The following is a 12,728-nucleotide window of genomic DNA, read 5'->3' as shown; positions in this document are numbered from 1 at the left end:
TCCCTTGGTCTAGTCTCAACACAGTAGCAGAACTATCAGTTTAAATTATATCTTTTTTTTTTTTTTAATATACTAATAATATTTATTTATTTTTTTTCAGCGTAACAGTATTCATTCTTTTTGCACAACACCCAGTGCTCCATGCAAAACGTGCCCTCCCCATCACCCACCACCTGTTCCCCCAACCTCCCACCCCTGACCCTTCAAAACCCTCAGGTTGTTTTTCAGAGTCCATAGTCTCTTATGGTTCGCCTCCCCTCCCCAATGTCCATAGCCCGCTCCCCCTCTCCCAATCCCACCTCCCCCCAGCAACCCCCAGTTTGTTTTGTGAGATTAAGAGTCATTTATGGTTTGTCTCCCTCCCAATCCCATCTTGTTTCATTTATTCTTCTCCTATCCCCCTACCCCCCCATGTTGCTTCTCCATGTCCTCATATCAGGGAGATCATATGATAGTTGTCTTTCTCCGATTGACTTATTTCACTAAGCATGATACGCTCTAGTTCCATCCACGTCGTCGCAAATGGCAAGATTTCATTTCTTTTGATGGCTGCATAGTATTCCATTGTGTATATATACCACATCTTCTTGATCCATTCATCTGTTGATGGACATCTAGATTCTTTCCATAGTCTGGCTATTGTAGACATTGCTGCTATAAACATTCGGGTACACGTGCCCCTTCGGATCACTGTGTTTGTATCTTTAGGGTAAATACCCAGTAGTGCAATTGCTGGGTCATAGGGTAGTTCTATTTTCAACATTTTGAGGAACCTCCATGCTGTTTTCCAGAGTGGTTGCACCAGCTTGCATTCCCACCAACAGTGGAGGAGGGTTCCCCTTTCTCCACATCCTCTCCAGCATCTGTCATTTCCTGACTTGTTAATTTTAGCCATTCTGACTGGTGTGAGGTGATATCTCATTGTGGTTTTGATTTGTATTTCCCTGATGCCGAGTGACGTGGAGCACTTTTTCATGTGTCTGTTGGCCATCTGGATGTCTTCTTTGCAGAAATGTCTGTTCATGTCCTCTGCCCATTTCTTGATTGGATTGTTTGTTCTTTGGGTGTTGAGTTTGCTAAGTTCCTTATAGATTTTGGATACTAGCCCTTTATCTGATATGTCGTTTGCAAATATCTTCTCCCATTCTGTCAGCTGTCTTTTGGTTTTGTTAACTGTTTCCTTTGCTGTGCAAAAGCTTTTGATCTTGAGGAAATCCCAATAGTTCATTTTTGCCCTTGCTTCCCTTGCCTTTGCCGTTGTTCCTAGGAAGATGTTGCTGCGGCTGAGGTCAAAGAGGTTGCTGCCTGCGTTCTCAAGGATTTTGATGGATTCCTTTCTCACATTGAGGTCCTTCATCCATTTGGAGTCTATTTTCGTGTGTGGTGTAAGGAAGTGGTCCAATTTCATTTTTCTGCATGTGGCTGTCCAATTTTCCCAGCACCATTTATTGAAGAGGCTGTCTTTTTTCCATTGGACATTCTTTCCTGCTTTGTCGAAGATTAGTTGACCATAGAGTTGAGGGTCTATTTCTGGGCTCTCTATTCTGGTCCATTGATCTATGTGTCTGTTTTTGTGCCAGTACCATGCTGTCTTGATGATGACAGCTTTGTAATAGAGCTTGAAGTCCGGAATTGTGATGCCACCAACTTTGACTTTGTTCTTCAATATTCCTTTGGCTATTCGAGGTCTTTTCTGGTTCCATATAAATTTTAGGATTATTTGTTCCATTTCTTTGAAAAAAATGGATGGTATTTTGATAGGGATTGCATTAAATGTGTAGATTGCTTTAGGTAGCATAGGATTCAACAGTACATTAAAAGGATTATTCACCACGATCAAGTGGGATTTATTCCAGGGCTGCAGGGTTGGTTCAACATCCGCAAATCAATCAATGTGATAGAACACATTAATAAAAGAAAGAACAAGAACCATATGATACTCTCAATAGATGCTGAAAAAGCATTTGACAAAGTACAGCATCCCTTCCTGATCAAAACTCTTCAAAGTGTAGGGATAGAGGGCACATACCTCAATATTATCAAAGCCATCTATGAAAAACCCACCGCAAATATCATTCTCAATGGAGAAAAACTGGAAGCTTTTCCATTAAGGTCAGGAACACGGCAGGGATGTCCATTATCACCACTGCTATTCAACATAGTATTAGAAGTCCTAGCCTCAGCAATCAGACAACAAAAAGAAATTAAAGGCATCCAAATTGGTAAAGAAGAAGTCAAACTATCACTCTTCGCAGATGATATGATACTATATGTGGAAAACCCAAAAGACTCCACTCCAAAACTGCTAGAACTTGTACAGGAATTCAGTAAAGTGTCAGGATATAAAATCAATGCACAGAAATCAGTTGCATTTCTGTACACCAACAACAAGACTGAAGAAAGAGAAATTAAGGAGTCAATCCCATTCACAATTGTACCCAAAACTATAAGATACCTAGGAATAAACCTTACCAAAGAGACTAAGAATCTATACACAGAAAATTATAAAGTACTCATGAAAGAAATTGAGGAAGACACAAAAAAATGGAAAAATGTTCCATGCTCCTGGATTGGAAGAATAAATATTGTGAAAATGTCTATGATATCTTTTTTTTTTTTTAACTCAAATCACTTATCTCCTCTGTTGAAATCCCTTCAATGGTTTTCCATCTCTCTAAGAGTAAAAGCCAAAGAAGAGTTTCAATGCCAAAGGTGCATATTAGAATTGATTGTGTGTTTTAAAAATAGACTCATAAAGCTGAGCCTCACAGAATTCTGATTTATAGGTTTGGTGGGGGCAGAACAGTGGAGTGGTGCTCAAGGATACATAAATATAATTTAAAAAAAAATCAACAGGTGACTCTAAAGGGCCTACTGAATTGAGAACAACCGTGTTAGAGTATACATGGAGGAGAAGAACCCAAGATATATAGGAGTTGCTGTTACTAATATTAATGAATAATATAATGTTAATCATTATTTCTATTACATATCAACAACAATAACAGGCAACATTTGTTGAATTCTGGTAAGGAAAAGGCAGAGAGGTGAGAACTTATTGTGCATAAATTCACTTAGTACTAAAAACCTTATAAAGTAAACCCTACCATATTTTGATTCTAAGACACATTTTGTTTTCCCATCTTAATATCTCTAAAACCTGATGTGTCTTATAATCAGTGAAATCACACAACCCCTACTGGCCCAGAGGCCATTTATGATATATATGCCATGCCCTGCAAAGACACAAATTTGATTATTCTAGTCAATGATACTATGTGAAACAAAACATTTACCTGAATCAAAAAGTGATTTATAAAAAACTGGACTAAGAATGTAAGTTTGTCGCTTCTTTGCCTTTTGGCTAAGATCAAGTGAAGAATGTACATAAGTTTTAGCAATACCTTATCAATTTATTCTGCTTTTACTTTCCTTTCAGTGTACATTATGTGAATGATATATAATAAAATCTCTAAGTAAGTCTATAAGAGCAGTTTCAGTAAGCATAAAATAAGTATTTTTAGTGATGAGAGTACTATGGGATAGTTTAATTGTCACTGCATTTTCCTTCTAAGTGGTACATCAAATAATGATTGAGTTATCATAATATTAGATGAAATTTAGCATATTCCCCCTACAACAAACAGATTCTTAAGTTATATTATAACATGTTATGATCAATCAGATTAAAATTTATTGACAGAAATTCAATATTCTGGGCCATTTCTTAATCTATATAAATAACTGGGTCTAAGTTAAAGATACAACATATAATAAATAAATACTATAATTTTAGGTAATTTTTATAATTATAATAAATATATAGTACAATGCTAAAAATTTTTATCTTTTTTTTTTTTTTGGAGTGAAAATATTAGCAAATTTAATTTAATGAATACATAGAGAATTTTTATATCGAATAGAAAATGTATACTTTTTCATATATTTCTTTTTTTTTTTTTTGCAATTTTAATTTATTTTATTTATTTTTTTCAGTGTAACAGTATTCATTCTTTTTGCACAACACCCAGTGCTCCATGAAAAACGTGCCCTCCCCATTACCCACCACCTGTTCCCCCAACCTCCCACCCCTGACCCTTCAAAACCCTCAGGTTGCCCCAACCTCCCACCCCTGACCCTTCAAAACCCTCAGGTTGTTTTTCAGAGTACATAGTCTCTTATGGTTCGCCTCCCCTCCCCAATGTCCATAGCCCGCTCCCCCTCTCCCAATCCCATCTCCCCCCAGCAACCCCCAGTTTGTTTTGTGAGATTAAGAGTCATTTATGGTTTGTCTCCCTCCCAATCTTTTTTTTTTAGAAATTAACTCTATGTACAGTTATAAAACAATTTATATTACTTCCATTACTAATCCTACTTCCAGAAAACTTTTTGATATACTGTATCTCCCCCTATGGATGATACCACAACAAAGTAAATTGAAGTATTCCTTAGAGAGTGTGTACATGTATGTGTGTGTATCTTATTGAAATTGCTAAAGGTATGAATCACCCCCCAAAAAAGAATCTGTGTCTTTTTCTTTATATCTGTAGTATTTATCAATCTGTCTGGAATATTGCAAGAGATTAATATATCTTTGCTGAATTGAACAAAATGAAAGCACTATACCTACAATAAGATTTTAGCAACAGGTATAGAAGGCAAAAATCAGTTAACTTCCAAATCTTATGCTCGACTTCTCAACTGAAGTTATTTTTAAGTAGACAGGCTAATTTTTAAAACTATGATAATATAAACAGGCATGCTGAACATCTGTAATTTCTAGTCTTACTGGAAAAAGTGAAAAATAAATAAAGCAAGGGAATCATTACATTTTGAAATCCAATAAGAGAAAATGATAAGAAAAAATAAATTAACACTAAGGCCATTAAATACAAAGAGAGAGATTTATTTGAGTGCATTATTTATGGTTTTAAAAAATCTTGTTTTTACAAAAGAATATGTTTTATGGAAATCTTTACCTAGACATTAAAATATTTAAACATTATATAAAATAGATTCTTAAAATACTAAGAAATTCTGTAAGAAGTTGCATACAGTATATAATTTATTAAGTTTAATTTCTCCACCCAAAATAACATTTTCTCATTACTCTCTTCACCATGACCACTCCTCTCTTCTAAATAAGGTGGGTGTCTAAGGAGATAGAACAACTCATTTTATAAACACTGCAACATTGCATTAATAGGAATTCATTTACCACAAATTTAGCATCTCAGAGAATATTCTATCGTTAATTATTTACCCATGAATGACCTCAGTAAAGCATAACTTCATGATATTATTACTTCTTCTATTTTTGTGACCATAAAACAATTAGAGATGGAAAGACCATGTATTTGCCTATAGAAAAGTAGTTTGCTACTCATAGCTACTAGAATCCTATCTCTGCGTTTTAGTTTATTTTTAACTCAAATTTCAGATTGATAATGCTAAATTCAAATCTAGGTTTTATGCAGTATGATTACGAAATGTGCAAGAAAGTAGCGCATCATAAACACAAGGTCAGTCGCTCAGTGGACATTGTCTTATCCCAGGCAATGCTGTTTTTATTGATTTTCAAGCATTAGAAAATCATACTTGATTATGAAAGATAAACAAATCATGTGGTAAAGCTCCACAGTAATATAATTTTTTAACTTTTAAAGACTGAAAATTAAAGAGAATTATAGAAGGAAAAGTTGCTGATAGAGGAAATGTAATAAACATTCAAACACACAAACCCACTAGAAACATGAAGTTGATTAGAAATAACCTTAGGGGCCCCGTGTGGCTCCGTCGGCTAAGCCACGGTCTCTTGGTTTGGGCTCAGGTCATGACATCGGAGTCATGAGATTGAGCCCTGGGTGGAGCCCCACTTCAGCTTGGTGTTCAGTTGAGAGTCCACTTGAGAGTCTTTCTCTCCCTTGGCCCGTCCCGCCCCCACCATGATCACTCTATCAAATATATAAATAAATAAATCTTTTCTTAATAAAATAAATAACCTCGCATTTGCCTATAGGATCTATTAGTCTATGGATTTTGCAGTTGGACTTTTAAAAAAGATTTATTTATTTATTTATTTATTTATTTATTTAAGAGAGAAAGCTTGAGTACGTATGCACACAAGTGCATGCACAAGTGGGGAGAGGGGCAGAAAGAGGGAGACAAGTAGACTCCCTGTTGATCTCTGAGCCCAAAACAGGCTTGATCCCAGGACCCTGAGATCATGACCTGAGCCAAAATCAGGAGTTGGGCGCTTAACCAATTGAGCCACCCAGGTGCCCCTGGATTTTTCTTTTTTAAAGAGAGAGAATCTTAAGTGGGCTACACACCCAGTGAGGAACCAGAGGCAGGACTCCAGCCCAGGATGGATCTCATGACCTGAGTCAAAATCAAATATTGGAACCTTAACCAATTGAGCCATCACGGCACCCCTGCAGTTAGATTTTAACTGAGGCAAACTATAATTAAACTACTCAAAATGTGGGAAAAAATGTTTTCAACTCAAAAGAAATAAATTCTTGTAACTATTAAGATACGCAGGATATTTTCACTCACCTTAGTCAAACATAAGATTAAATATCTTCAATGCAAGCATTAATTATAACATTTGGATGGGTTTGTGCCTTATGATACTTACTAAAAACTCAAATTTCACTTTAAAAATGAAGATTATTAAGCACGACAATATTTCAATAGACTCCTTTTAATGTATACTTCCTCCTAACAAATATTTTTGTAATATGACTATCTAAAATTGAATGTAACATTGAAATAAAATGGTATAATAGCCCTGTAATAAGCACAAACTATAAAAAAATGAACTTATCTTTCTAGTCTATTAAAATATTTCCACGTATCAATATCCACTTATTGTTTCCATCCATCCACATTAAAATGTTCATATTCCTTTTTTTTAAAAAGATTTATTTATTTATCTGACAGACAGAGATCACAAGTAAGCAGAGAGGCAGGCAGAGAGAGAGAGGAGGAAGCAGGTTCCCCGCTGAGCAGAGAGCCCGATGCGGGGCTTGATTCCAGGACTCTGGGATCATGACCTGAGCCGAAGGCAGAGGCTTTAACCCATTGAGCCACCCAGGTGCCCCAAATGTTCATATTCTTAATAGGGTATCATAGAAATGAATGTGAAGTTCCTATATGAAGAGGTATATTTAAATGAAAGTCCTTTGTAGTTGTGTTTTTTTTTTTTTTTTTTTTTTTTGAGTTGTGGACAAAACCTTTTATTAGTTTATTTACAGGCCTTATCAGTACTCCTGGTAGTATCATTAAAAGACCATTTTACCTAACTTGGAAAATGCCCATCTTTTCAACTATAGTCACTTCCTATTGCCTATAGCTGCTATGGTATGCATTTCATTCAGCATTGTTTGCCTACCAGGTTGTCCTCTGCTTTTTGCCTTAATTCCAAGCTGCGTTTTAATTAATTGCACTTTCATAAGAAAAATGCCTACTCAGAGGAACTAGTTCAAATGGTCAAGATTCAGTTGTTTTATCAAATGCACTAATGCTGAGATTTGACAGCTATCTAATGCCAAAAACTAGATTATCACCCAAATACTATTAATTTACCAATTACTATATGCCATTATAAAAATCACAATAACCTTTAAAGAGCTTTTTCATCCTGTTCATTACTTCCAATTATCACTCAATATTCCATTTTTGGAATACTTAGAAAAACCTCCAAAACAACTTCAAACTAAAAACAGCTTACCCTGAACTCCAGTCCAAATTATCTGAGTATCTGACCATCACACCTCTTCAAACTGGGCTTAATTTAATCTCCAGTTCCCTCTTCACCCAAACCTCTCTTTAAAGATGAAAATTCCTATTTTAAGTGGATTTCTAGTTCTTATGTGACCTTAGGAAACTTCTAGACTTTCTAAAATCTAGAGAAAAATTAACTCTACCATTAAGAATGTTACCAAATGCCTCATGTTTTAGGTAAACTACTTTACAATATTTATAAATGGGACATTAAGCATTCCAGTAAGCGGGAAACTAAAATGTGACAATGTATCAAGTTTACACCCTAGTAATAGAAAATAAGTTTTATATGCAACACATCAACTTTGGTATTACAGAATTTAACCTGTTTATAGTACAGACTGCCTTGTGGTCACTCTTTTTTTATGTAAGTTGTGTTGCACTAAGACCTTTTTCCCATAGCCCCTAAGTTGTCAGGAGTGTTATTCAAAAAGTGTTACATCAATAATAGGCTTCGATTACTAAAATTATACCACAAAAACAGTATATATGTGTTTATGAGAAATCAAAGCATGAAACAGTTTCTTTTTAAAAAAGCAACATGACTGGTTGTTTTCAAAAATATATATTAAAAATCCAAAGTTTTTTTTTTTTTAATTTTAAACCAGTCCTAATATTTAGAAAAGCAAATAGTATAATTCCTCTAACAAAAATCACAGAAATACTAAGAAAGGAGAATCCTTTAAATAATTTTCATATACTGTTTCAAATAAATTGCGCTTATACTAATCATAGGGGTCCTCTGAGGCTTACAATAGTTGATGTCTTAATGTTAGAGAAAGTGACATATCACATAAAGAAAACATATTGGGATCTTTCCCTTTTGGGACTATCTGTGTTAACCTAGCAGTTAAAACTGAATAAAGAGAAGATCAAATAAAAACAGATCTTTACCTCCATCCAAATAAAGTCTATAAATGTTATATTAGCTACAACTACTGTAGTTAAAAGTCTTTGGGCATTTAAATCATTTAAAACCAAAATGAAAATCTTTTAATAATACAAAATTATTATCTAATAACTGATCTGTAAGTCATCAAAATGGCATCTTGACTTGGGCATCAACATATGAATAGTTTCCATGACATTTAGAGCTCTGTATTCAAAAGATTAATAAAATTATATTTGAGAAAACACCTCAATATTTTTAACATATTATAAACATCACATGACATCTCAACAAGATAAATTTTGTACTTCAGTAGAGGTAGCAAATTAAATTCAATCATTATTATAAGACTCACTACCCAGATGAGTTCTTGACAAAGGGATATTATATTGAGGGAATATCCAGAGGACATGGTAATATTTAGGAGCACAGATTAGAAATGGCCCAGTGGTCCTAATCTAAGTTCTCCCTTCCTAGTTCTCCCTTTTTCTGTCCATGTGTAGCACATATTTTGAAAGATCTTGACTTTAAATAAAAAGATAAATTAAATTTGTATTTTACAAATTAAAGTTTAATATCAGCTTACTAAACTTCTAATAAAAACAACATTATTTCCTTGAATTGATATAATCCTAACCAAAAGCAATTTCTCATCTTGAGAAGTGTGAAAGTTTTATAGGTAAATGAACTATTCACATTAGTTTTCTCAAATATTTAATACTATTTTTAAACTTTAGGAATACTATATTCCTAAATATTCCTAGAGCTTGAGGAATTAGTTATATAGTACAATCCCTTCTCATTAGCGGAAAGGAAATTCAATTAGGACACTTAACCATTTTCAGAAACTTGTTAATGACAGAGTCATATACTGATCTCTTCACAAAGCTACATTTATATAGTTGCAGTCTATAAATTTAGAAATAAGATATTTAAACAGTGTTAGTTATAATGAGGTCAGAACCCAAGCTCCCTGATTGATCTTGACTTCTTTTCTAATGATTAGAAGCATAAACTGTCATTTGGCCTATGCCATTATGGAAGGCCTTCACATTGCCTGTCTACCGATTGTTTTTACTTCCAGAATCCATAATTTCATCTAACAGATGGTTTAACATGTGTAGAAGACTCCACACAGAATTCCACTTCTTGTCAAATATTTATGTATTTATATTTAATAAGATCCTTTCAACTGGATTACTTTATGATAGAGTCATACCAAGTATATTCTTATTGATGTTGCATTGGCCATATACCGAAAATTAGACAGAGATGATCGAGATGAATTATTTATTTCTGGGGGAGAGCTGTCAAGTTGCCAAACATAGGCAGACACTGAGTTTTCATGGATGTTTGAAAACTGAAGAGTAATTAAGAACAATTCATCTCATTCACTAATTATATAGCTTAGAATACTCTGGATTAGTTTTCTATCTTCAAATATAATATTTTGTATGTGGAGAAAAAGATGGCAAGCAATTATACTACTGCTTCATACTGTTGCACAAAATTATATATAGAAAATATACCATGAAATGCAACAGTAAATAGAACACTTTTAATACTAATAACAGTATGCTAATATTAATACTCATAGACTATAATACTAATAAAAACAGAAACTTGCTTTTTCATTATATAAGTAGAGAACAATAAATCTACTGCACATTTATACACCCAGATTATTATATTGTTTTGTCCTTTCAATTAACTAATATATACAAAGTTATGAAACTATCTAATATATTTATATCATTAGTTATTCTGCAAGAGTACTATGGTTTTTTATCAATTTTAGGGTTAGATGGAACATAAATGATTAATTCTGACACAGAGATGTATCAAATTGAGGTGCACTTCAGCATACTTAAATTATCAGATAATCATGAAATGGTAAAGATTTTATTACTTAAAAAAATCTAGGCAATAAAAGCCAAAAATAAATATTTATCACTGAGAATTTTCTTTTAAATTATAACAGACATACTTATACAAATAAATTATTTTTATAACTACCTAAAGAGATTGCAAATCATTTAATCAACAGTATTAAGACATATATTCAATATGAATTCTAATACTATTTAAAATGATATAACTTTGCAATTAACATTGCAATTAACCAATATTTCTACAGATACTGACTTAAATGACAGTGGTAAAGTTTGCTCTAAAGCTTAAAAATTCTAGATCGATTTGTTCAATCTTAATGAGTAAGGCTGATTTGAAACCCTGTACATGAGTGGCACAGGTTAATTAAGCAAAACAGATTCATGTTTACTCAGATCTTTAAACAAAAGATTAAGTAATATTACTGATACCTCTCTCCGTCGAGAAGCCCAGCATGTTTGTTTGATCTTCCACACCACTGCAGCTACCAGCAATAAGGATAAAAAACAACTGGAAAATAAAACACAAGTAATTTGTGCTTAATACACTGGAAACATGTAATGAAATATTCGAGAATATGTACAGAATTTAAAAATATATAGAACTAACCATTCTGCATTGGCAAATAATTAAAGCAAAAATGGATAAATAAGCCGTGTTTAAAATATTCTCAAGTAAAAACAAAGTATACACATAGAATAATTATTTATATTCTTGTTATACAGGATAGTCTATCTTTAAGATTTTCCCTGTCAGAAGGACTGTGAGTCTATAGTTGTGTTGGTCTTATACAGCAACAGAAATCTATTTAGAATTGCTATTGAGTTGTAAAAGCTGGCAATTGTACAAATTTAAATTTCACACAGGTTCATTCATTTTATCTTATTGGTAACTATTTTAGATATGAGAATATTCCAGCATTTCTCAACTGAAGACAATTTTGTTCCCTACTCACCCCCAGGGCACATTTGGCAATGTCTGGAGATGTGTGTGATTATCACAACATTGATGGGGTACAAGTTGTATCAGATGATAAAGCCAGGGATGTTGCTTTTTAAACTATCCTGCAGGGCGTAGGACTGCCTTCAATGACAAAGAACTATCCAGTCCAACATATCAGTCACACTAAAGTTGAGAAAACCTAGTATACACTAATGTTTACACTAAGAAACAATTCAATTACAGTGTTTATACATATTTGGTATAATATGCAACAAGATATAAAAATGCAGGATACTTTGTTAGTAGTGACTTGAGACTAACAAATCTCAAAATAACAGAATCATGTGGATCCGATTCATTGGTTCCAACCATGTACCACTGTTTCCCCTCTCTCTGCTCTCTGGTCACACATTATGCTACGAATAGACCCAGAGATGAGCAAATTCCGCAGTCACTGGTCACTACAAAAATCCTGGTCTTCATCCTTAACTGATAATCTCTGTATTCTTAAACTGATTAACTCATAAGCTGTGTAAATTTCAGTGCTTTCTATCCTTGTTACTTCTTTAATACACTTTTTCTCCTTGTTTCACTAGAAGATCTTAGAATACCCTTCAATGATGAAAATGGCAATAGCACCTATCCAATGAGCACTGAACACATTTCAGATACTGTGCCAAATACTTCATTCACATTGATGCTTGGGTTTGGTTTTAGAAGAACACTCCCAGACGGAATATATTATTCTTATTTTAAAAAAGAAAAATCCAAGGCTCAGAAAGTTCAAAGTAAGTTGCTCATAGTCACAAAGCTAGTGAGTGGTAGAGTCAAAGTTCAAATCCAGATTTTAAACCTCAAACTCTCTCCTCCCCAACTGTTGGGAACTCTGATTTTGCATACAATCTCACCATAGTTGTAGTTCCATTTGCATTCTCTAATCTGTTATCCAGAATCAAATAAAGAGGATTAAAAAAGGGAAAAAAGTCTGTGACACTAACTTTTTTAACTAGTATGGTGTCTTTTGGGTTTTTTTAATAACTATCTCCCCCCTAATATTTATAAACTCCTTCTTTTTTACTTCATCTTAATTTAGATTTCCAAAAGTACCAAAGTCCCATATCTCCTGAAAAATAAAAACAACAACCTTATTTTATTAAGCCCACTGCTTCCTCTATCTATCAAGCAAGTATTCAGTGTAGCCACCTCCATGTCAATTTCC

At 33.7% G+C, this 12,728-nt stretch overlaps 1 protein-coding gene across 1 annotated transcript in view; it reads right to left on the bottom strand.

The window, feature by feature from the left end:
* Positions 1-12,728, bottom strand: part of ATRNL1 (attractin like 1) — an 836,623-nt gene that overhangs the window by 413,550 nt on the left and 410,345 nt on the right. Inside the window, exon 26 of the mRNA XM_046027294.1 lies at positions 10,999-11,077. Within this exon, the coding sequence (XP_045883250.1) occupies positions 10,999-11,077 (79 nt within the window). The remainder of the gene's footprint in view (positions 1-10,998; positions 11,078-12,728) is intronic.

The sequence above is a fragment of the Meles meles genome, chromosome 13 (assembly GCF_922984935.1).
Source record: "Meles meles chromosome 13, mMelMel3.1 paternal haplotype, whole genome shotgun sequence".
NCBI lineage: Eukaryota > Metazoa > Chordata > Mammalia > Carnivora > Mustelidae > Meles > Meles meles.
This window is presented reverse-complemented; position numbering and strand designations above follow the sequence as displayed.